Below are 26,406 nucleotides of genomic sequence, written 5' to 3'. Positions count from 1 at the left end.
TATTTACCAAGGCTGTACCTTGTGGAAATTGCCCCAAAGGGGAATGAGGATCTTGGTGTCACCTGCGTAGTTTGTGTAGGTGACACCCAGTCTGTCCAATTTGTCAAACAGAGGCTTGATAAATATATTGTACATGGTTGGCGATACACAATAACCTTGTGGAACGCCACATGTAGTCTGGATGGGGTTTGCCGATGCTGATGGGGAGAAGACTCATCGTTCTGTTGTCTAAAAAGGATTATACCTATGCTATTCCGTCCCATGAAAAAAGGTGGCAGCCGTGGCCAGGTGTTTGCACAAAACCTCATGGTCCACCAGGTCGAAGGCAGCCGACAGGTCGAGGAGGAGTAGCATGGCAGTTTTCCCTTTGTCCTTGAGCTCAACAAATTGAGTTTTCAAATCAATTAATGAGGTGATTCTGTAATGTCTCCCGTAAGGTAAATGGACTATTCAATTTAGATACATATCCTATATGGCGGACCAAAGATCCGATTGAGTGGATAGGACCTGCCAAACATCTTCACCATTGACCGTAGGAAAGGGTACTGGTAGGTCCCATTGGACCGGAGGACCGGCTTTACCACGTCTATAGGCCTGTCCCACTTTACTGTTCTGCCATTTGGACTACATAGAACCCCTTCCCCTTTTCAGAGGATGATGGAGGTGATTCTCCAGTGCCACCAGACATTTTCAGGGGCATAGTTGGACAATTCTGTTTAAGTAATAGCTGGAGCACCCATGTGAAACAGATCTGGTGGCCAAAAGAGTGCAGAAACCAGGGCTTACTGTCAACTCAGCGAAGAGCCATCTAGATATTTCTAGAGTCAAATACCTCTGCTTTGAAGTCGGATGAGGGACAGTCCAGTGATAAGAGTGCAAGGTAGAGTTTCCAAACCAACTTGGTGCCCAGGACAAAATGAGAACTGTGGTCCTTTCTAGGATTAGTGGCTTACAGCAGGAGATTCATTTCCAACTTCTCCAAGGTCGCTGAACTATTGACAAAAGACTCAAAATTAAACAAGATCAAGAGAACAGAGCGAACACAAAAAGGGCATTTGAAGTGCTTATTTTATCATGTAGCTGGTAGCTTGGCCTATCCTCCAGTTTCCCAGTCCCCCTCAATGGTCACTCCAAATGGGACTCTCGCAAACAAACCAAATAGGTTCAAGGTCTGAGGAGTGGTAACAAAAGGCTGTCCTTGTGGATTGCAGGCTGAGAAGACTGCATCCATATTGATGACCTTTTGACCCCATCCCTCTCCCGGTCCCTTTTAGGTGGGTCCCCCTCTGCTGTGTGGTATTCCTCTGTCACCCTCCACCTCCCAATTACCTGCTGGTGGCCCAGGCCGCCATCTTCTGGCAGTCTGCACTCAGCAGCCCCAGAAGCCCAACACACATCACGTTGCGCTTTTGTGTGCTACCTTGTGTGACTAGATGCAGCATCTAGACTGCGAACACCCAAATCATGGGTGTCTCTTTCCAGGGGTGAAGCAAGAGGGAGACCAGCAAAATGAAGAAGTGAACCACATGAGCAGAATACCTTATCCCAGAAGGCTGATGGCTACAAGTCATACCAACGGATTTGTCCCTGGTTATCATGCAGGTATTTATTTTCGAATAAATTAAGGACAGAATCCACATGTACACTCACAGGCAAGCACATTGCACTTAAGAGCTTGATAAAGGGCACTTAAGTGTAAAACAAGAGTTGGCGGAATGGACTTAAACGAATAAATTCCTAGTCCTAAATCATTTTGGATTGGTATTTTGATCATTAATTGAACATGTGTACAAATGTATTTTTTGTAACCGAGTGGAAATCCTCTTTCTGGATCACCATTGCATCTTAAAGACAAGGCATAAGCATGCAACACGAGAGAATTTAAACACAGCTTTGCCCCTGCCAACCAATGACTTATGCAGTAACCAATGACAAAATTATTTATAAGTGACTGCATAGAGCTACTCAAATTCCCTTTGAGCTCAACCGGCTGACCCACTTGACAGTGGCAAGGCTAATATAGGAGGAAGAAGAAAAGAAGTTGAAAGATTGTTTGGATTTCCTGCAGAGAAGCTGCATACCAGATCTTTATCTAGGGAAGACAGACCCCCAACACTATATCCCTGGAAGTAAGCAGGGCACTACAACTCTAGCAGCAAGCTGTGCTCTAGATGAATGGATACTGCTGTGTCAAGGAACAAGCTGGGTGCTCTAACTCAGTGTGTTGTGTCAAGAAGTATGCTCGGTGCAATAACCCTAAGACTGTGTTCAGAATGCCAGGCAGTGTGCTGGTCGCTACAACTCAGACTGTCCAGGAGTGTACTAAATGCTATAGCCTGCAATTGTGCCAAGGAGATTAGACAGAGAACCACAGGGAGACCAGTAATCTCAGTTATATAGGAATACCCTGAATCACTTTAGATTATGCCTGCCCTATACCTTTTACTTAATTTTTTCAGAGGACAAAATAACCCTTTCCATTGTAAAGAAGCCCCTATGGACCTTTAGATGGGTCCCCAATTACCGACCAAGACAAGAATAAAGACGTATTTCACCACATAACGTGTGTGTTTGGTTGATCGTCACAGGGGCCTCATTCACTTTATTGGAGAGAAATGCTTTTTTGACATATAAATAGCTAAATTGTAACAATGTAAACTGGAGGGATTGACATTTGGCTGCAGGATTATAACTAACCCGGCATTTCAAAAGGTTTGCTTGTCTAAACAGAAAAGTAGAGCCACAGAGGTAACACATTTCCATGGTTGGAGCAGGATCTTTGGGTTAGAGCAGGGTATACGAAGTGCAGAGGCACATAGGTCGAATCACAAAACGAACACTGCTCGTCTGACCAACCTACTAGGCAAGTCTGGTTCAGATAGACGCACAAGTCACAAGAAAGCATAGGTTCTTGACCAAGATGGGATGAGAATGGTTTGAACCCAAGCACCCTTAAGGGGAAACTGAGGGGCTCTTCACAGAGTAGCAAAGAAGTGTAGTACCATCACATGCATGCAAAGGACAATGTTCTATAATGTTAGAGACCAGAAAAAGATTGTAGGATGTGACATTTATGTTGAGGCATAGATTTAACCTGTTTCTTTTTTAAAATATGTTTCTGTGATCCTTATGCATCTATGTTGCAAATATCAAAAATATAAATGTAATCCCAACAACCCCTAAATGAGCATTACACCACAAATAAACTACTTAAGCATGCATATTGTAGACACCGCTTTACTAATTTTTTATTCATTTACTTTAAGTAATGTTGACAAATTAGCAACTACAGCAGTGTGAGAAACCTTTTGCAAAAATGTGTTTCAAAAATTGAAATGTTACAAAATACACGATAAAAGCTAGATACGATTAAAATATCCTCATTATTGTAATTTGTGGACTTTCAATGCCTGCTTTATACAACTTAAAACTGTAACATATTGAGTAGTCAACATGTTAACGATAAATCTTCTGGAGTTAAAAATGTGCTCAAAATATAAAACATTGTTCAATTTGTTAAAATCAATGCACTCATTAAGTTAGTGTTTTATTCCTTTACTTTACAAACATTACAGGAATCGTTGCATTCAGTAATTAAAACCCATTTGGGGCTAGCAGCAGTTCCTGCCACTTTGATTTTACAGTATTAGTAAATAAAAGGTATGTTTGCGGTACCCCTTTTTTAAAATTACAATTCCGTAGTCTTTATATAAAGCCCTTTTTAAAAAAACATGATACAACAGAATTACAGATGATGTGGCATTTACCATACACTGATGGCACTCCTCCCAGAACAAGTGATTGGGTAGAGGAATCAAATACTAAAATTGTGTAAACAAGTGAAATTAGTGTTGAGGTACCAGATCCTTGTCTTCACCAGACGATCCAGATTTGCCAGCCATCGATACAATCACGAATGTGTGCTGTAGTGTCCACACCAGAAACATTTGATGCTGAAAACAGAAGGACTATTGCTACAAGTGGATAGGCTTAAATTAAGCGAACAATACTTTTTGAAGATAGGGGAAGTACATTCCTCTGTTTTTAAAGCCTTCACATTTTACCGCCTTTTACTCCATTGTAATACATCTTTATGCCTGTGCCTGTCATGATCTAAAAAGTAAAAGTGCAATCGTTCAAGTCCCTGAAAACGTGACATTTTAGAACCTGGGCACCCATCACCATTCTAGCACGTCGGAAATGCCTCACAGTGGCAGGTTTGTCTTTCAAGATGGGCTGCATTTGTCAAATTAATTTACCCGACCAGAGATAATACATTAAAAAGTCCCCTCCCGTTGATTGTAGAGCATGGTTTTCAGTCTAATATTGTCTTACATTGCGAACATTATACAAAAAAATATTAGCTTCATTTTTTTAAGCGGCCTTCATTATTTTAAAATGGAGCGATGCAGTAACATAAAAAAATAAAACCCTCTCATGCTACTTCCAGTTAGTCATAAAAATATTAACAGTGCATACTCCAAGCTCCCTAAGGAGGTGTAGTGTGTCAAATAGGAAAATGTTTCTTCCATCTAACCTGGTCTACCAAACCAAGGTCCATGACAAAGGAAGCTTATATTAACCGTACACCAAACCATACATTGATGGTTGTTACATCAAGCTCTTCAAAGCATGTTTTTCTGAAATTAGGAAGTTTTATAGAACTGTAATGGAGTAGTTTGGTCCCATAAAATTCCTTATTTCTTCTTCTCCATCGAACTTGTTTTCAGTTTAAATGCATTTTTCAAAGCATAGAGTGGATGATGGAATTAAAAAAAAGTGTTCATTGTTTGCTGTCTTGTGAAAACCTGTTTCATCGCTCGAGTACATTAAGCTTCCTTGAGACCCAGCTGAAGGCAGACAATCGCATCATTGGTACTTTAGGTTAAAACACTTCAAAAGTGGTTCTGTGCAACTGCGTTTCAGAGTTCCAGTTTGCAATTAAAATCATGCAGAGTGGCAAAAACGTTCCATTGGTTTTGTGAAGATCTCCATACCCACGTCCTTTTGGCAGATTTGTGCAGATGTCATAGCTCATCGTATGCCCTATAAGTTGTCGCCAGGTTGGTACTGTGGCTCTGTAGCAGTGAAATAATCTTCCAAGAAAGACTGAATATATTCAAACGTAGGCCGTTCATCAGGGTCCTTCTTCCAACACAGCTTCATTAACTCATGCAAAGACTCTGGGCAGCCCTGCGGGCACGGCATCCTGTACCCACGTTCCACCTGCTCTAAAACCTCCCGGTTCACCATTCCTAAATGATAAAAAGAAAAAAGATGCTTAGATTAATTAAATATTTCATAAAATTAACAGCCCATATGACATTGAGAACGTGTTTTGAATGCGGCAGCCAACCACTTTGAAGATGGCTGGTAAATGTGTATAAGAAAATGCATTCTTTAGGTAATGATGCCTTTTATCAAATAAAGCCAACTCAATACAAATGTGGTATAGTAATTTAGAGTTCGGAACCAGGGGTGCATTTCGTCAGATGCTATGATTTAAGACTGAGGAGGCATTCTAAAACATAATTCGAAATGTTACATAAACCCTGGAAAGCAAATTAACTATGCAGTTAATGTGTGCTGAGGAAGTAGAACCTATCACTGCGTGTAGCATACCCTATTCTATCATTGATTGTCATGCAGAGAAAAACTATTTGGTACATTATGTTTGCAATACAGTTTTCTTGTGCACCTTAGCATGCAAAGGTCCCTTGGCACTAATGATACAGATAAAGGACAAGTGGATCCAGCAATAAGTGTTACACATGATCCATCCGGTAAAGCAGGCCGGGGCGTAGGGGAGTTATTAGGGATTAAGTATCCTCCCCAACTCAGGATGTCGTCTACTTGGGTTCGATAATAGTCTCTAGATTCCAATGCAAAAAGCCTCTGGGGCTGTATGTCAATTCAGATCCTCTACTCCTCTTCCTTGTCCCTAAGGAGACCCATCTCCTGAGTCTCAGGCCCTACATGGGCACGCACACTCGTCAGAGGCAGTGGCAAGAGCTCAGCACATTAGTAAAGAGCCCCCAGAGATACCACCAAAATACTGAATACCTGGGCCTCTATACAGAGGTGGTCGGGGGGGGGGCGCTTCTTTAGCTCCCTATCTTGAGGTCATGACTAGTACCCAACAACCTGCTCTCCTCTACCTCTTCAAAGAGCTGCCAACAGTCGCGTGCCTAATGGAAAAATAGCTATACCGCTGGCTCTCCTACCCTCGCTTTCTCCTTTCCACCTCCTCGACACTGCCGCTTGCTTGTACCTTCATCGTTCCTCTACTCAAATCTCTCAGACCTATGGTGCGACTTCCCCATCACTTCCTTCCGATTTTCACACTCTACCTACAAGTGATCCTCAATAGTCTTGTACATCACCTGCATGTCCTCGCCACATTATTACGCTCTCATTTCACAACCATTCCCAGGGTCCTCTTTTTAGGCTTTAGGTTAGGCTGTAGTATCACTACCATCTTGATCCCTGTGGGGCCTGAACTGCCCTCTCCTCCAACCACCTCCTGAATACACTTCTCTTCAACTCTCCTTCCAACCTCCTCCTCAATAAATTCTCTCTTTTCCGATCTTTCCTCCAACCACCTTCTGAGTATACTTCTAGGGTTACTTTCCTCCTCATTCCACCCAATGGTCCCCCTCTCCTCCTCACCACTTCTGCCACCCTCCGACATAGTCTCCTCACCACTCCACACATGTACTGATCTGCCCTCCTTAGCACCGTATTATTCTCCTTAATCTCCAACCTCCTCTTCTCCCCCCTGCATACTTCCCTCCACCGCACTTCCTCCTGCTTGGACCTCCAGGTTCCCCCAACACTACTCCTCTGCTTCCGAAACCCCTCTATGCAGCTCCAAAACGCACTCTCACTGCTGTGCTAGGATCTGTCTTTCATAAAGGGCTGGGAATGAAAGACTTTACCTCGATTGAGTCATGTGATCGGTCTTTGTATACTGCATGGTAGGAATCCTTTGTAGGTCTAATCTTTAGGAGGACACCTTGAAATAGGTCACCTGCAATCCTGGTTTAAACTCCAGAAAGTTCTTTCCAATGAATGTGGTGCAGCAACTGCTCTGCCACTCTGCCTGTTGCTGTAGGAGCCACCTCCCTCAGAGTTTGTTTTGTTTTTTCTCTCCCCCATGACCAGCAGGGTAGTGAGGGTGTTGCGACTTGTTGCCATAGTGTGATAAGAAACAGATGGCTTTGGATGTGGCACTGTGTTTTCCTCATTTGTCTTGCAGTGGGGAGTAGATGCACTCTTATTTATTTATATAGCGCGCAAGCAGCCCAGGGGCATTGAGGTGCTGTTACTTGCAATAACTTAGTTACATGGTACACATGATAGCGATTGTTGACACATTATGAATAGTACAAGAAATCATACTGTTGTTACAAATATTGCATTTGGTCGTATATTACAACATATATAATAATTATTCGTGCTGATGTGTCGGTCCTTATGTGAAGAGGGTAGTTTTCAGTGTTTTGCGGGAGTCCTCACCACGGATAGTGGGAGGTGATAGGGGAAGCTGGATCCACCCGCTTTTACTCTTTTTACTAATGGCACAGAGAGCATGTTGGTGTACGGTGATCTGGTTGGCCTGGTAGTGGAGACAGGGTGGATCCTTTGAGAGAGGTATGCTGGAGCAGTGAAGTGAATGCACTTGTGGGTCAGTGTTAGGGCTTTGAATACGATCCTTTCCTTTATTGGGAGCCAGTGGGCTAGTTTTCTGGCTTCAGAGATGTGTTCAGAGATGTGTTCTCTTTTAGCAATGCCTTGGGCTGCCCGGAGAGCATTGTTCTGTATTACTTGTAGTCTCTCTAAGTTTTTGTTGGAGGTTCCTAGAAAGAGTACTCTTCTACAGAGCTGGTTCTAAAAGGGGCCAATGTGGTAAATTAAATTCTGAAAGGCTGTTTTGGGGGGTGCAGGGGGGATAGAAATCACTCCCGAGGGTTACTGTGGTTCTCCCCATGGTTTTCCTGGCACAAACCCTGTACATTCTCATTTTCCATTCGGTTTACAATCTTGAGTTTGGACAATATGGGCTTGTGGCAGCCCCTTTAGTGCACCACCTTAAATATTCCCTGTGGCTTCAGGGGTTTTAGGATTTTACAGTAGTTTTCAACCTTCGGGTCGTGGTGGACTCTCTCCTGGTTCTGGTCCAATAAGTTCTCTGGATTCTGGGGGTATTCTAGAAAGTGTAGTCATTGAATACTGGATTCCAAGACCTGGGGAGGTCATGCTCAGGTCCAAGTGACTAGGAACACAAAGTCACATTGTTACAAACCATTGACAGTACCTAAATAAGAATGTAAATATTCAGCCAGGATTTAAATTGCTTCTGAAAAGTCAGAAGGGCACTGATCTTTCTGAATTTCTTCAGCATATTATTTCAAAGCTTAATGGTCTGGACAATATATCTTTCCACACTGCCTTTTTTTCTTAAACCTAGCAGCTTGTCGAGCGATTTACTTGCAGATCAAAGAGAACGAGCAAATGGATGTCACTGAAATCACTATTCAAAAAGGAAATACAGTATTTTAAAAGGCTTTAAGTGCTATACATGGTATATTATTTTGCATTTATATAGCACCCTATATTCCATTGGTATACATAGAGCAGAGTTGTCCAACTCCAGGCCTCAAGGGCCAGAAACTTGACGGGTTTTCAGGGTAGCCCTCATTAATATTCACTCAAAGTGCCTGCCAGAGTTTTTTCAAAGCAGTCTTCCGAGATTGAATGACTAAACTGGAGCTGTAAGCAGGCGACTGACATAATAAAAATGTCTTTAAAAGGTCTGCATTCAGCCAATCAATTTATAAGCACCATGCGTATCCTTTACTCAAGTCTTGTTAAAAACATGCATTGGCAAAACCAACAGTTTTGGCTTGGGTGTACGTATTAGGCAAGTGCCTTTCCCATACCTACTCAAAAGCCCAAACTGTTGGCATTGCCAACGATGGTTTTGTAAATAGGCGACCTGCCACTAATATATATATATTTTTTAATACTCTCCATTTGTTCGCCTGAAGCCAATTTGTGGCCAGAATAGTTTTTTCCTAGTAGACTTCACATTCCCACTTCTGATTAAAACTTTAAACTCATCCCTTAAAATTATGTTTTTCTGCCAGCATAACGATTTCTCCCTTAGCTTACGTGCGTTTGTGGTAACCCCTTTATTTTTAATGGATCGCTCTGCTTTTGAACGCATACCCGTCAGTCCGCCCCTGCCTCCTCGTCCCTGTGAAAGCTTGTTTTGCTCTCACCAAATGTAAGAAACTTAATGGATTTGTTTTATAATGCTTTTTTTAACTGATATATCTCGATAGACATGAAGGGGCCACACACCTGACTGTTTGATTTTGTTTTAGATAAATGCAAAGGCATTTTCATTTTGAATACACTTTTTAAAAACACATTCATTTGCATTGGTATTTTGCATTTTTAAACAAGAAAACATTAACCCTAGCCCCCTCCACACCCACCCCCATCCCAGACCTGCTCCCCCTTACAATGAGATTTTAATTTTCATCGTTTTATTAACGGTCATTCACACAATGTCCAAAATTCAAATATTCTGCGGGCACATTTGAATCAGATTATTATCTCTCAAATATTTAACAATACCCCCCCCCCCCCACTGTACGACATTTTTGGATGTCTCCTTGGATTATGTAAGTAACCCATTCCATAGCCAAAATGTGCCAAATTTTAAATAACCATTCATGATGGGTGGGAGCGGTTTCCTGCTTCCAATCCCGAGCTAATACCAATAAGGCTGCCAAACTCAGAACCATGCATGCATTAAAACACGCCTTTTCTCTTGGTGCCTTATCCATAGATCCAAAAGGCATTCCTCTATCCCCAAGGGTGTATCCATCCCTACCACCTTCTGCATTGTCACGCATACTTGACCCCAATGCGCTTACAAGACCATCAAATATGGTGCCACTCCCCCTTCCCTTTACATTTCCGCCAGCATTCATGAAATGTCCCTGGATACATAAATCTAAGTTGCTCCAGAGTGTAATGCCATTAAGTGAGGGCTTTATACCACATTTCCCTAAGATGGATGGATCGAGTAAACCTCGGGATATTGCCCCAGAATACCTCCCCCACTCCTCTAATATATGTCGGTCTAGAGTTCATTCCCACTTTTCCATATAGGACCACCTTTCCCGTGGACCACCTTCAGCTATTTACGCATAAAATGCAGAGTAGATGTGAATCTCCCGCTTGAGTTGTTATATACTTTTCAAATGCAGTAGGTTGCCTACATGCTGCTGATTTATTAAGGGAATAAACAACCCAATGCCGTAGTTGATGATAGCTAAACCTGTCCTCTTCCTCAAGGCCAAAAGATTGCTTACATTGCTCAAAAGTTTTAACTTCTTACCCTCCAACATGTCCCTTAACCTAAAACATCCCGCCACCCTCCATTTCCCAAATGCTCGAGCATCCCTCCCTGATATGAACTGGGGATTCTCAAATAATGGTGTGAAAGGGCCCGGAATTGTCGAGATACGACTTGGCTTTGTCACATCATCACACACTTCCCCCACCATTGCAGTGATCCGCGATGCCTTCATGCTTGGAGGTTGGTCCTCTTTAGCTAAATATAAAACCACATAAAGTGGAGCCCCCACCACTGCTTTATTCATGGAAACCCAAAGTTTACATTAGTCTCCGGACAACCAAGATTTCAACACCCACAATTAGTACAGTCTAAAATCGGGAACCTCCATTCCTCCCCTGTTCCTTTGAGCCATTAAGGTTTGCAGGGCCACCCGCGGTCTATTGTTTCGCCAAATAAATGTAGATAATAGACGACTGAATGACTTAAAACATTTCCTGGGGAGGGACACTGGCAAGGCGTGAAAAATTAAAGTGTGGAAGGGTCACCATTTTAAATCGAGGCCATACGCCCCATCCATGAGATATGTATCTAATTCCATCTTTACAAGTCGGTTTTGAGTGTGCGAAGTCATTGGGACTAGTTCTCATATAATGCAGCCATTGATTATGTATGATAAATCCCTAAATATTTGATTTTATCCACCGCCCATTGAAAATGATTGTACCCCTGTGTTTCCCTTTCCTTTTCCCTTGGCAGTGAGAGGTTTAATATATTCCGATTGGTTTGTATTCATTTTTAATCCCAAGACTTCCCCCAAAGAGAGCCAGCTCAGAAGCTACATCCTTTAAGGATTCCACTGGATCCCCTAATATCAATAAGACATAATATGCAAATGCCATTATTTTGTGTTCGTTCCCCCAAAATTGGATACCTTTCACTCCCGAAGCTTCTGGGAGATGCTGCAAAAAGGGCTCCGGGTAGATTGAATAAAGTAATGAAAACAGCGGGCATCCTTTAGTCCCCCTTTCCAATTGGATCGAACCAGACAGCTGTCCATTGATAGACAAATGCAGGGCTGGGGTCTGATGGTTAGCCTGTATCCTTCATAGGTAACGTTCCGCAAACCCCATGCTCATCACTGTTTGAAAGTAAAACGATAATTCCACCGGGTCAAATGCCTTATCTGCAACTAAGGCAAGAGGAACCGCCGGAATCGCACGCGCCTCTACCTTTTCTATTAAATGACAAATACTTCTAATATTGTCAAAGTTTGACATTGCCTAATAAAAGCCGCCTGATCAGGTCCTATTCAGGCGTGGAGTCCATCCTCTAGTCACGAAGCTAAAGTCTTAGTGTATATCTTAGCGTCAATGTTAATTAATGCTATTGGCCGGTAAGACCCGCACTGTGTCAGGTCTTTACCTGTTTCGGGATTATTACTAATTTAGCCTGATCCATAGATGTTGTAATGTGGCCAGTTCTTTTAAAGGAATTGTATAATTGTGTTAATTATGGGGCAAGAACGGTCTAGTATTTCTTATTAAAAATGTCCGTAAAGCGATCAGGGCCTTACGCCTTATTTAGGGGGAGCTTACCAATAGCTATATTGACTTCCTCGTCCGTGATACCTTTCTCTTGTTCTTCCTTGTCCTCTTTCGACAACTTCGGGAGAGTTACTGCAGCCAAATAAAAAGATTCTGATTTACCTTCAGGCTTTTCTGGGGAGTATTGTAAGGAACTCATGGCTGAAACAGTAAAGACAGACAAGTGATCACAGTTCAAGTGTGTTCAATGAACAATGAATGCAGGGTGGAAAAACGCCTAAGCTAAATCTAAGATGAGAGCAAGCGACCACCATCAAATGAAAAAAGTCCTAGTGCTATCAACTATCTCACTAAATACTCTCCCTATAGACCTTCACTCCTCTGGCACCAACTCGTTATGTGTAAAGCATTTTGCTAAACAGAGGGCAGGGGGGTCACTCACTTTCCTCTGCAAGCTCCCTCCTTTGGAACAGCCTCCCACTCCCCCTGTGGCTTGAGCAGGATCTTCTCAAATTCAGGAAAATCCTTAAAACTTTCCTCTTTTCCTCCTCCTCCTCCCTTCTGCTAATCCCATAGTTGCTGAATCAGTGTACTTGGCCCTTACGCATCCTCAGGGCCTTTACCTCCCACACCAATTCTTCTCAGCTCCTGTATATCCACAGCACTGCGCATCTGCACTTGTTCTGCTCTGGAGACTCGCACCTTCAGCTCATGCGGCCCAGGCCGTGTAGCACTCTACACTCCTAGCACTTCGTCCATGGCTCTCCCACGAGCTTGGACTCACCAGCACTTACCCCCTCTTCCTCCTGCACTTGCACTTTCTGAAGACTCACAAGGCATAGTGGTTGGTTCCTCTCCCTCTTCCCCCTCAGCTTTTAAATATTGTGTTTTATTGTACCCCAACCCCCTTGCCCTGTGGGCGCTTTGAAATAGTATTTTTTATTGTATAAGCACCTAGCAAGCAAACAAATAAAATAAATAGTGGCAGTGTGTCAAAATAAAAAGGCCTATACTAATAAACTATTGCCAAATCCTTACAACTAATTACAGAAATAGTGTGGGATAGGGTTTCAATAAAGAAAGAAAGAAGTGTTCCCAAATCATACGTCAGGATGTGATTGCCAGGGGTCTTGGAGCACAGCTCACGATCAAAGAGTTCTCAGCACGAGCCGACAGCTCCGTTCCAGTTGGCACAGCACTGGCTCGAGCTTTCTCAGCACAAGCCAACAGTTCAGTTTCAGCTATCAGGTTCTTCGGTGTTAAAGTCTCTTTTCAATAAACGTCTCCTCGAGGGCCTGATGTATTCCACAAAAAACAAACACAAAGTTCTGTGTCACGTATACCATGGCCGACGGCTTCACCCCTGGGTCCCCCTCTTCCGGGCGTAGACCCTTCACAAAATCATCACCAAATTGACTAAACAGTTCCTTTTCAATGAACTTTGGGTGATAACCTTTGACCCCTGGATCTCCCTCGACTGGGCGCGGACCCACTTGACAAGGGGGACCATTCACCTTCCTTGGTCTTCCAATATTTCTTACTTTCATTAGTCTTAATGTCTTTTTAAACAGTTCAGGCTTCACCCCCGATTGTCTGCTTCCCTCTGCCGGGTTCACTCTCGCCAACTTCTACAGACAGTTCACTATGGGACTTTAGGCTTTGCCTCGTAGCATCCCTCCACCGGGTTCTCTCTTGCCAACTTCAACACACTGTTCATATGCTCATCTCACCATGCGGCACTCCTTTCCCTCATCTTTGCAATCATCTGTTGCTCAAAGACTTTCAATGGTACAGAGGATTTTACAAGACCCTGTATGACCACTTTGACCTCTTTTTCGCCTCTTCCCAAGGGCTATTGGTTACAGTAGTTTTTACCTTTGTGTAATCACCCGGAGTTTACTGCTTGAGCACCCACGTGGTGTCAGACTCCTCTGTTGCTGGTTTCCCCCCTATTTCATCAATCTATCATTTAAGCTTCTCAAAAGTTCACATTAGCTGTTGGCTATTTATTGTTCAACACAGTTTGGTTTCTTATCGGCTCTTCCCTCGACTCACCAGCTGTGATAAACTGCTTGGCTTTCTTCTCCTTCAATCAAGGTTGGTACCATAGAGATCAGCGTCTCTCCCCGGCTTGGTTATCAGCGGTGGAGGGTCTCATGTACCGTAGACATCTGCTGCAACACACGCTGGCTATTGCTAGCAGACTTATAATTCTCTCTGCTGAGGTTTCATGGGCCTTGGTTGGAAAGGGCAAGGTTGTTTCTCTCCTCGTCACCCTCTCAATCTGCGCCATCTTTCTCCTCCTCTTGAACTGCTGTGCTGAGTTAGCTCTCATGTTGTGTGATCTGCCTTGCTCGACCTGTTTTCTGGTGCTCCACCTTTTATCCCTGTGGGGAAGGGAAAAGGCTGTCAGGTGTGTGCGATTCTGGTCAATTGCCTGACTTTGCCTGACCAGTGTATTGGGACATTTCAGATAAACGGCTCTGGTGTTAGTCTGTTGTCTTTCATGTTGTGCAAAAGTGTTCGTGTTGCAAGGGGGGGGCAGTGTTTTGAAATATCCTATGTGGTAGGATGGGGAAAAGGTGTTGAAAGAAAGGGGATACCGTGTCTCACCCACAGGTGTTCCAATCCCCAAGGACCCCCCCATTCAGGTGATCCTCCCTCACTGGTCCACCCCCATGAAATAGATCCTATAGCGATGGCCGTGTCCTGACCACCTGGATGACAGATCCCTGGGGACTAGCCAGGGACACACCTTCAGGTTTCTCACAGTATAGAGCTCCATAAAAGCGTTCAAAACATTCAATAATTCCCTGGGTGGGTTTTTTGGAGCGTGAGAAAATACAGTTTCTCATGCCTCAGAAACAACTCCAATTTACTTCGCTTTGCTGGTGAATTCAGCCCTCTGATATGGTATTTTTTTAATGTTTTATTGGCATTTGTCGATAAACCTACAGTATTGAATGCAAGTTATTACATTCTTGACATCAGGTAGTGTCCATTTTTTTCTTAACTAATAAAACATGAACATTAAACAACATTTAACTGTGACGGTCTTCCGGCCGTGTAGTTATTATTCTTTCAGTCTCTTAGGTGGTGAGAAATGGTTAGATTCAAGTATATTGTTCTGGGGGAGTCTTGTTGGGGGGGGGGGGGTGTAGTCTATGTCTTGTCAGTGGTGCTTCATGTTTGTATTAGGTGACACATGTGGGTTCAGGGGGGCTTGTAGTCTGTTGATAAGATCATGTCTCTTATTAAGGCTTTCCACGATTCGAGCGTGGTGTTTATGTCGCCTCCCTCTCGATTATTCCCTGCACTCCAGGCGTTGGTTTCCGCGGTTGTCCATCTCTCCATCTCTTTGATCCAGATTTCGTACCTTGGGCCTCCAGGTGATTTCCACACCATTGCGATCGCTCTCTTCACGAGGATACACGCCATGTTCATTAGCTTTACGATATGTTTGGTTTTGCTCAATCTGGGATATGTGCCCAGTAGACACTCTTTCGAGGTCCATTCGTATCTGTTCACTCCTGCTTTTCTGCAGGTTTGCTTGATCTTGGCCCAAAATCCTAGTACTTGCGGCAGGTCCAGAACATATGAATCATGTTCGCGTCTTCGCTACTGCACCAGGGGCCTTGCGGTCGTGCTTGTTTGTTAAAGCTGGCTACCCTTTGTGGGGTCATGCAAGTTCTGTACAGAACGTTCAGCTGGATGAGTCTGAACCTGGCATTTCTGGACACCTCCTTTGGATACTGTAGTACCCTCCTCCATTCATTCTCAGTCATGGTGATTTCCAAGTCTTTCTCCCATTTCTCTTTCAGGGACTTGCTGCGGGGATTGGGTATGTCGATTAATTGGCTGTACAGCCTGGTCACAGGTTTCCATCCGTCGCTCAAGTTGTACATTTCTTGTATCAAGGGGTTTGGTTCTGGTTCCTCAGGCCATGTGCTCCATTTCTTATTTGCTGTGTGCTTGACCCGTTGGTACCGTAAAAGCTGGCCTTTTGCCAGTGCATCTTGTGCATGCAGTGAGTCGAAGTCCCTGAAAACTCCTTCTAACATCTCTCCCCAGGAGTATAGTCCCACTTTTTCCCAGCTCCTCATCGCTGGTAGGTCGGTTGGGGTATTGCAGACATCTGCCAGTATGGGGATTTCAGGTGCATAGGGGTGGTGTAATCCAAGCATCGAGCTGGTCTTGATCCACGCTCGTCTTCCTAGCTTTTCTATCATGGGTACATTTGGGGGTTCAATCTGCGGGTTCCATAGTATCTCTTTGGGGTATGTTGGAGCTGTCGATTGTTGCAGTAGATCTGTTTCAGCTGTTGGCTCGTCTGACAGCCATCTTGTCACGTGGCTAAGTTGCGCCGCTAGGTAATACTTCTGGAGGTCGGGAAATTGTATCCCTCCTTCCTTGTGTGGGAGTGAAAGTATAGAGGTAGTTTGTGCCGGGACGCGCCCCATAGAAATTCTCTGAGTAGTGTTTCTAGCCTTCTGAAGAAGGGTGGTCTTATGTAGTAGCATATGTTTATGAAGTAGTATAAGAATCTCGGGAGAATTATCATTTTGGTGATTGATGCTCTGCCCATCACAGAGAGTGGTAGTTTGAACCAGAATTTTATGGAGTGGCGCAGTCCTCATTACAGCCTCTGTGTTGCATTCGTGTGTGAGCTCTGGCGTGTGTTTTACATTGACTCCTAGGTATCAGAACATTTCTGGTTGCCACTTAATTCCCACCATGGGTAGGTCTTCCTCCTTTACCCCTCTGAGCCCGGCCAGAGGAGATGCACATGATTTTTGCTTGCTGAATTGTATCCCGGAGTAGCGTGCATAATTGTCCAGTATGTCTAGTGCTATCGGAGCATTTGTTTGCGTGTCTCTTAAGTATAAAAGGACGTCATCAGCATATAGTGATATTATGTTGTATTTCCCATCCACTCTGATCCCTGTGTCGAAGTCCTGAAGCATCCTGAAGTAGATGGCTATTGGTTCCAGCCCCAGAATGTACAACATTGGTGATAAGGGGCAGCCTTGTCTGGTGCCTCTTTGTATTGCCCAGGCCTTTGACACCATGTTCCCAGTCTTCACTCTTGCCATAGGGGCGTTGTATAATACCTTGACCCATCTCACAAAGCTCTCACCAAACCCAAATTCCCTCAAGACCTCGATTAGCCACTCCCGGATTATGGAATCAAACGCCTTGATGGCGTCCAGTGACAGCACTGCCATGTCTTCACCACTCTCCGTGGTTTGCGCCATTACATGTTGGAGCCTTCGTAGGTTAGCTGTGGTGTTGCGGCCTGGTACAAACCCATTTTTGGTCGTCATGTATTAGGGATCCCACCACTCTTGCTAGTTGCTTGGCCAATATGGTGGTTAGGATTTTGCTATCATAATTTAGCATCGCCAGTGGGCGGTAGGAGTGAGTCATTTGCAGGTTTGCTCAGCTTGAGCATCGGAATTATCAGCGTTTCTCTCATGCTGCTTTATAGGGTCCCTACCTCGTATGCCTCGAGGTATACTTCGTGTAATATCGGGGTCAGGGTTGCTTCATAGGCCTTGTAGAACTCTGGCGGGAGGCCGTCGCTCCCTGGGGTCTTACATGTGGCTAGTGGCCTTATTGCCTCGGTTATATCTTCCTTGGTGATCGCCTCCTCCAGCACCTCTCTCTGCTCGCTGGTTAGTTTGGGGAGTCCTATTTCTTCAAGGGTGGTCTTGATGTCCTCTTTTGGAACTTGTGTGTCGTGGGCATATAGTTTGGCGTAAAACTCTGAAGGTGTCGTTTATCGCCATTTGTCTCTTGTGTGTTACTCCACGTTTGTCTTTGATTTCTTTAGGCAGGTGTCTTGGGTGTTCTCTTTTGCACAGCCAAGCTAGTAATCTGCCTGGTTTGTCAGCTTCCTTGTGCGCCCTGGCGGTGCATGTCGTAAAGTCAAATTTGGATAGTCTCTCCCAGGTTGTCTGGCAGTGATTTCTGATCTCTTCGTTTTTTCTCATCCGCTTTGGTATTTTGGGTGTTGGCCTCTAGTTTTATGTCTTCCTCCTTGTCCTCTAGTTCTCTTCGGAGTTGTTTCCGGACACCCCCCGGCACCCAATATTGTTTCTCCTCGTGCAACCACTTTCATGGCCTCCCATAGTGTGCTCCATCTGTCCACAGTTCCTGTGTTGATGCTTACATACTCCTCTAGTTTATCCCCTAGGTTCTCCCTGAACGCCTGATCGACCAGAGCTTCTGTGGGCTTTCGGCACATCGGGATGGGGGGAGGTCTAGGGCCCCTGAGTTTCCATTGCATAAGTAAGGGGGAGTGATCTAAGATCAATCTGCCCAGGTAATTCGCAAATTCTACTTGCATCGATTGTTCTCTATCGATGAATAGATAGTCTATTCTGGTGTGCAGGTTGTGAGGGGAGTAGTAGGAATAGCATCTGTCCGTGGGGTGCAGTTCTCTCCAAATATTGGTGAGGTCTAGGTGTTCCACCATGTTGTTGAGCGCCTGTGAGGTCATATTTTTTGATAGCTTTGGTGGGTCTGACCTGTCCATAGCTTCATCTTTCACACAGTTGAAATCCCCCCTCCCCCATATGAAGGTTCCGTCCCTGTAATGTGACATTCTGGCACACAGTTGCTTGAGGTGTGTGGGTATGCCGTGATGGGGAAAGTAGGAGTTCACTATGCATATTTTGATGTGTTCGATTATGCCCCACATTATTAAGCATCTGCCCTCTTTATCTGCTTCTACTCCCAATAGTTGGAATGGCACTTCTGGACTCACCCATGTGAATACGCCGCGTGCATATTTGGAGTAGGGTGCCCCATTCCCATGACCCCCCCACCATTCTGTCAGTTTATTTGTGGCTTCCGCCGTGAGGTGGGTCTCTTGGAGCAGTGCGATCGAGACTTTCTTCATAATAAGGATTGGATTAGATTCCTCCGTAGGTATGATCCCATCCCCCTCACGTTCCACATCATTACCTTGAGTTGTGCCGCCATTGTCGGTTTTTGGGTGTTTCTCTGTTTCGACCCCAGCTGTGTCCCTGTGGTGGCTGCTGCTTCCAGTGCTCGGCCCCTCCCGCTGGTGCTTCCCCTTTATTGGGTCTGAGGCTTATGGTTTTCGTGTCCATTGTCTCTCCGATTATTTGAGGCATGAAGACAGTGACAAACAATACAAAAAAACTAAAACTGGTGTGCCCAGCGACTGCTATCCATGTGCAGTGCTCAGGTGCCCTCGCGCTGTCTGGTCCCATCCCGGGTTTCGGGCACGAGTGGGGTCGTGCTGGCAACAGGCCTGCACTAGTCTATTCGTGGGTTAGTGCTGTGTGCTCGGTTGGGGAGGCAGAGCGAGCCCCATAACCAATACGCTGGCTCATGATGATGTAGTGTTTCCATCGTTTTAGTGTGCTGGTCCTTCTTCTAGGTGGTTCTATGCCTTGCGTTTTCTCTGGGTTCAGCCCTGAGTTTCTTGGGGGGGGGCGTCTCCTTCTCTTCTGCTAAATTGTTGTGCTCCATCCACATATTGGCAGCTGCCAGTGTTTCCAAGAATACTGCTCGTCCTTTATAGATCACCTTCAACCTTGATGGGTACAGTAACATGTACTTTAGGTTCAATTGTCTTAGTCTAGCCTTGATTGGAACAAATGAGTTTCTCGCCCTTTGTACCGTTTGTGTGTAGTCAGGATAAATGGTGATCTTTGGGTTTTTGCGTTCTATCACTCCTCCCTCTCGAATATTTCAGTATTGTATCCCTGTCTTGGAAGTTGAGGGTCTTTACAATTATATGGCGGGGATATGAGCCTGGTGGTGGTTTCTTTTGGAGGGACCGGTGCGCTCTCTCTACAGCAAAGCCTTGTGTCAGTTTTCCTGCTCCGATTTCCTGCTGTATTAGGGTTTCTACGTAGGCCGTCGGGTTTGATGCCTCTGTTCCTTCAGGTACTCAGAGTATCCTTATGTTATTGCGCCGGGCGTGCCCTTTTGCGTCTTCGGACCTAGCTTCTAGTGTGACCACTTTCCTTTCGAGTTCGGTCATTAGGTCTGCGGTGTCATCTGCGGTCTCCTGGAGAGTCGATTATATGTTAGTGACTCTCTCTGCAAGATTACGGCGTCCTGGCGCATGAGCTGCATGTCAGACTTCACCTCATCTATTTTGGTGTCTATGAATGTTCTTCGTGCAGCTATAGCTTCCAGCACTTGGTGGTCTTATTCCCGTCCGTTGTTGTCTGGTGATCTGCATCGGAGGTTGCTGTGTGTGCTGGAGTGTGAAATTTGGTTGTAACAAAGGGGTCCATTGTGGCCATCTTCCCCTTGCTTCTTGAGCAGGACATTTTGGTATTGCGTGGTGCCCTTAGTTTGATGTGGGTGGTGGTTTAGCGCCGTTGGTGGTCGCTTTGTTTTCGGTTTTGGCATGGGCCGTGGCTTTTACTTGTTTGTATTATAGTCTATGTGTGCTTTGTTTGTGGAGATAGTGGTTTCTAAAGATTCCCCTTTTTTTCCCCCTCCCTTTGTCCCCACGTTTGGTCCGTTGTGTTGGCAGTTCTCAGGCAGTGGTGTTACTTTGGGCCTGCCCCCCGCAGAGTCCTGGGGTGTCCTGTGGGGTTATTCCGGTGGAGGCTTGTTAAGAAGGATTTCTGAACTCTGACCTGGAGGGGCAGAGGTTCAGAAGGCCAACCTAGTTTCTTGGAACAGGGTAACCTCTGGACAAGCCAAACCAATCAATCAGGGTAGCTATGGCAGGCGGTCAAGACTAAGTCTCAAGAGGGGTGAGGGTGACTGAAAGACCTCAATGAGCGCCACAAAGCAAGGACACTTACAAATTACTCCAGACAGGTGTTATATTAAAAATATAGACACATTTATTACAAGGCCTTTGTAACATAGACCATAGCAAAGAATCACAGTAACACTAGATTAAACCAACACATCACAATCAATACAACATATATGCAAGACCAAAGGGTTCTAAGGGGTTAAAAGCACAAAACATGTAAATCACCTAGATGGGGAGGAAAACCGGCAGTGCAAGTAATCTTTAGACCCAGTTCAACATCAAAAATACACCTAAGAGGCAGTCCAAGCCCTACAAAGAGGAGCCTTTTGCTTAATAGTACATGCACACGCTTGTGCCAATGGACAAAATAGGGTCTCTTCAAGGGTCTCTAGCAGCTCAGGAAGGTGGATAAGGCGATGAAGAACAAGTTCCCACTATTCAAGCAGGACCTCCACTTGAGGGCAGAGGCAGTTTGAGAGTGCGGGATGGAGCCGCTATTCCGCAATTGCTGTGGAAAGGAAAGGGGCCATTAAGGGCCCCTTTGTGTGTGAAAGTGGGCTCCTGTGCTAGGGGTCACCGGTTGGGGTAAAGACTACTCACCGGTCCCCGACGCAGGCAGACCCAAACTTCGCCCGTACAGTCCACTTCGCTGGCAGGTTCAAATGCGACAATCAGCACGTCTCGACACCGTGTAGTTTCCGAGATACAGCGGGGATTCCCAAACGGGACCATGACGATTTCTCCGCTCCGGGTGGAGGAATCACCCCAATTCCACTGCAGCAGGCTTCAGGGTGAAGGGGGTCACAAATGCAGCGAACTTGCACAGGTTGTTGCCACAGCACGGCAACACGATAACCGCGTTTACTCCGGTCCGGGCGCACTAGTCTCTCTTCACACCTGGGAACACCAAGTGTACGAAATTCGGTGTGAGGGTGCCATGGACAATCAGTATACCAAGTTTCGAGGGCCTCCTCGAAACAGCGGCGGTCACAGAGCGAACATCCTGTGTAAGATGGTCAGCCCCCTGGTTGGCCCAGGGACACTTCTGAAGAGGCTTACTTGCAGGGTTTGTTGAGGGTGCCGAGAATAGTTGATCCCACTATTCCAATGGGTCAAAGCGTCTTTGCAGACCTTCTAGGACAATCAGATGCAGAGGGGTCCCACAGGACGACAGCGGGCTCAGGGTGCCAAACCTTCCAGCAGATCACCAGCGGGTGCTCGACTCAGCTTCTTGTTGCAGGATACTTGGCTCCTTATCCGTTGTTCGTGTGAACTCAGGAGATCGACATGGTAGTGGTGTTTTCAGCCTCCTCTTATCCAAAGTTCCCTTCGCGCCAAAACGGAGAGGACCCAATGGGAGATCTGCTCACAAACACTCACTCCATACGTGGACCAATCACGGACCACAGTGGTCCCAGGCATTCAGGACACTCTGGACTCTCTGGCACCCAGGATGTGTATTGGGAACAGGCATCCCAGCCCACATCCTGAAGGCACACACAAGGCATGCAGAAGCCCGCGAAAGCATTGGGTTTCGCGGGAAAGGGCATGACCAAATAAGGACTGACCCGGGTCGACTCGACCTGGGGAAGGTGAAGGGGCAAGATGGCCAAAGGACAGGACAAAGAACCTCGTGGCATGGCCATTTTGTAGCCAGGCCACCTATTCGTGCCAAGCGCGGTAAGCGCGGTTAACATGGCAAGAAAGGGTTAAACATAAGAAAATGATAGCTGCCACCAGTCCTGGCCAATGCACATCTGCACAGTTCATAAAAAGCCCAGCAAGAGTTTCTAGGGCTTTTGGAATGGACTAGAGACCCAAGTGTGCTGTAAGGTAAGTTACACTGCACACTTGTTACATGTTGCACAAAAGTTGCAACATGGGGAACGGACTAAGGGAAAGAAAGTCTCCCAGTACTGTCTGTCTTAAGGGCATGTCAGTTTCCCCATAAAAAGTGAGCGAAAGCCCAGGGGAGTGCAGCTGAGGGCTGTGCTTCTCTGGCAAAGTTTAGTTCAGGGTGTTTAAACAGCAGCAAAAAGTTTGGGGGTTGGCCCATGGAGGGAAAATTACATACAATTATGAAATCTTTCCTAACAAGGCTTAAAGGGATACTCTAGTAAAAAATTTATTTCAAAAATAGATAGGCCACATTAAAAAAAAATACTAGCATCCTCCGTTTTAAAACTTCCTATGTAAAATTTTGAGCTATTCAAGCTCAAAATTCGAAAAAGCAAGCACAGGGGGGCCGCCATTTTGTGAAATGGAGGCCCTCCTGTGCTGGCTTTTGCTTTTGCGGCACTAATGAAGGAAAAGCCAGCCAGCTGTAGTAAACAAAGTCTACCGCTGGGTGGCTTTCCCTTCATTAGTGCCGGGACTCTGAGGACGCGGACCAGAGACCAGAGCAGGAAAGCTGCAGCTGAATCTCGGTAAGTGCTATTTATTTTTTTTACAAAAAATAAGCACTAGCTGCGGTTTTTTTTCTAAGTTTTCCGGGCTGGAGGAGCCCGGAAAACTTAGAAATAAAACCGCAGCTTTAAAAACGTTGTATTTATGTTTGCGGTCGCTTTTGAAGCGACCGCAAACATAAATACAACGTTATTGTGTTGGAAAACGCTGCAGTTTTTCGTTCCAAGTTTCTCAGGCTCCCCCCGCAGTGTTTTCCAACACAACCGCGTGTGTTTCTGCCTGCTGTGGCTATCACTTTGGGTCTCCGGTGCTCCGGAGACCCAAAGTGAAAGCCACAGCAGGCAGAAACACACACGGTTATGTTTACATGCCGCGTAGTGTTTCTACCTGCAGCTGATTTCCCATTTGGGGCTCTCGGGCTCCCCACGGGGAGCCCGAGAGCCCCAAATGGAAAAGCAGATTCAGGCAGACAACACGGTTGTTTTCCGCCATGCTTTTCCATTTGGGGCTCTCGGGCCCGAGAGCCCCAAATGGAAAAGCAGATTCAGGCAGACAACACGGTTGTGTTGGAAAACGCTGCGGTTTTAAAACCGCAGCGTTTTTTTCCAACACAATAACGTTGTATTTATGTTTGCCGTCGCTTCAAAAGCGACCGCAAACATAAATACAACGTTTTTAAAGCTGCGGTTTTATTTCTAAGTTTTCCGGGCTCCTCCAGCCCGGAAAACTTAGAAAAAAAAAACGCAGCTAGTGCTTATTTTTTGTAAAAAAAATAAATAGCACTTACCGAGATTCAGCTGCAGCTTTCCTGCTCTGGTCTCCGGTCCGCGTCCTCCGAGTCCCGGCACTAATGAAGGGAAAGCCACCCAGCGGTAGACTTTGTTTACTACAGCTGGCTGGCTTTTCCTTCATTAGTGCCGCAAAACCAAAAGCCAGCAGAGGAGGGCCTCCATTTCACAAAATGGCGGCCCCCCTGTGCTTGCTTTTTCGAATTTTGAGCTTGAATAGCTCAAAATTTTACATAGGAAGTTTTAAAACGGAGGATGCTATTATTTTTTTTTTTAATGTGGCCCATCTATTTTTGAAATACATTTTTTTACTAGAGTATCCCTTTAACTTTGGTCTATTGGTGTGGGGGGTTAGCGTTGCGGATGTGGGCAGTTTTAGGATGATTTGCCGAATCCGGTTTTACTGTAGCCCTTACTGCCTCCTGGGTCGAGCGCTGAATAGAGGCAGAATTTGAATGTGTTTGCGTTGATTCGTGGGGTGGATTAGGTGCATAGGTGGATTTATTTAGGGGCGCACCTCTCTTCCCACCTCGGTGTGCTGGCTGCGTTATAGGGTTGGTTCCAAATTGGGCGTGTTTGCGGTCCCCTCGGTGCCCCTTTCAGCTGTGGCTCGCCTTGATCTGGCCGGTGCCCAGTGCAGGCCTCTCAATACGTCCTCCTTCCAATTACGCTGTTCTCGCGATCGGGGTTGCTGGAGGAGTGCTGCACACCCCCGGTCCTTGTGACCCCAAGACCCGGGACCCTACTAAGGTTCTTGACTGGTGTAAGAGAAGCCAAGAGGATTGTGTAGTCATAGTTGGAGCAAGAAACCTACATACCAGGAAGGAAAAAGGAAAAGTACCCTGGTATTCAACCAGCAGCACTTTGCCCAGTGCCTGAAATCCTGTTGCAGGAACCAAGGGTACGGAGGGGGGGTGAAATAGGGAGGGTTCCTGGTAGCCGAGTCTAGGAGGATCAACGCAGACCCTTGGCAAGGGGTATTGGTTAGGCTTCTTATTACTCAAATGCATTATGGGTCAAATGCCATCATATTTGACAGAAGCCATTGTCATGAAACAATGCCAGGGCCTTAAGATCAGATAACACCAATCTTCTAAGGGTTCCGCGCAGTAACGCTAATAAGGCACGGCAGGGGTCCTTTGAAGCAGCAGCCCCAAATGCTTGGAATGCCCTTCGGCCCATGCCAAGAACTATAGTCTCAACAGAACTTTTTAAGAAGCAGCTGAAGACCCTGCTTTTTGCCTAGAGAGCCTTAATATTCATACGCACTGCGCTTCTAAAAGTTTTGATTCTTGCCATGTCCCTCTTCTCTCTAGGTTTCCTGTTTGTAAGTCCGCCCCCATCAGCCTTCGGGTACCAGGTGCGCTTTATAAATGCCTAAACAATCAGACGTTGTCAAAAGAATGGCCTGCTGCTATGTTGATTTCCAGATGGCAGATGCACCCTTTGTAAGCTCAGCTAGGAAAGCCGCAGGGCAGGCTGCTCTGCAATGCAACCCACCTGGAGAGTTAGCGGGTCGCACAGGATCCATCCAATGAGAGGACACGCTCAAACCTTTCAGTCACCTGATGCCAATCACACAATTAGTTTGCCTGCCCAATATACCTGGCACATGGCAGATGAGGGTTGTGGGAGTTCGGGTGTATAGCTGCAAGTGCAGAGTAGTGTATGGTGGAGAGAGAGAGAGAGGAGGTGTTGATAACAAGGAGTAGAAAAGGGGCAGAATAGTGCATGGGAGAGCATCGTGGAGGCAGAGAGAAGCGAGAGGTAAGCAGAGGAGGTGCAAAGAGAAGAAAGGATGGTCAGAGAAGGGAGGGGAGGAAACGGAGGGGAGCACAATAGTGGGAGATGAGAGAATGAGAATAAAGTACAGAAAGGAGCGTGGAAAAATAGAACAAGGGCAGAAGAGGAGGACAGGCTCAAGAGATAACGAAGATGAAAAAGGACATCTCCAAGATCCAGTGCCCTCTGAGGTTTCTTGATTTAATGGAGGAACCCAATAGGCTAGTGCAAGCCTACTTTGGGGTACAAAGTTAGAGATCCCAACCAGGATGGGAAAGGTATCCTGTGTGCCAACCTGCTGCATTTTACCTGGTGCCCGACTCCCATCAGAAGACCAAATGGTACCAGGGGCGGGTACCTAGCAGGTTAGTCCGGGAGGACAAATGCATGACCTTGGCAACATCAGCACAACCAAAAAGGAACCATAAATTCAGAATCAAGAAAGAAGTGTGGAACTCTATAAATTTCAGAAATCTAGTGACTGCTGACAAGAACGTCACTAGATTGTAAACATTTTTGTTGATACCTCAGCTGTGACAGTGCTTTGAAGTGTGAACTCTAGCGGAAACTCAGAGCACCAGCTGAAAAGGTTGCAGTTCACAAACAAAGTGCTCCTAAGTGACCGCTACCAGAAATCGCATTTTACATGTCATGAGCTTGATATTCGATGTGGCAATGGATGCAAATGGTTTGTACACCAACAAGCAATGCACTGCAAGGTTGGGGCCTCTGGACTAGTGGTAACAAAAACCA

At 45.6% G+C, this 26,406-nt stretch overlaps 1 protein-coding gene across 5 annotated transcripts in view; it reads right to left on the bottom strand.

The window, feature by feature from the left end:
* Nucleotides 1-3,221: 3,221 nt before the first annotated feature.
* Nucleotides 3,222-26,406, bottom strand: part of YES1 (YES proto-oncogene 1, Src family tyrosine kinase) — a 1,102,642-nt gene continuing 1,079,457 nt past the window's right edge. For all 5 annotated transcript variants that reach the window (XM_069620865.1, XM_069620866.1, XM_069620868.1 and 2 more), the window contains one exon: nucleotides 3,222-5,255. In XM_069620865.1, coding sequence (XP_069476966.1) covers nucleotides 5,047-5,255 — 209 coding nt within the window. In that variant the 3' untranslated portion in view covers nucleotides 3,222-5,046. The remainder of the gene's footprint in view (nucleotides 5,256-26,406) is intronic.

This window comes from Ambystoma mexicanum, chromosome 5q (assembly GCF_040938575.1).
Source record: "Ambystoma mexicanum isolate Mex_15411 chromosome 5q, UKY_AmexF1_1, whole genome shotgun sequence".
In the NCBI taxonomy this organism is placed as follows: Eukaryota; Metazoa; Chordata; class Amphibia; order Caudata; family Ambystomatidae; genus Ambystoma; species Ambystoma mexicanum.
The sequence above is the reverse complement of the archived record's forward strand: the minus strand, read 5'-3'. Positions and strand labels throughout refer to the sequence as shown.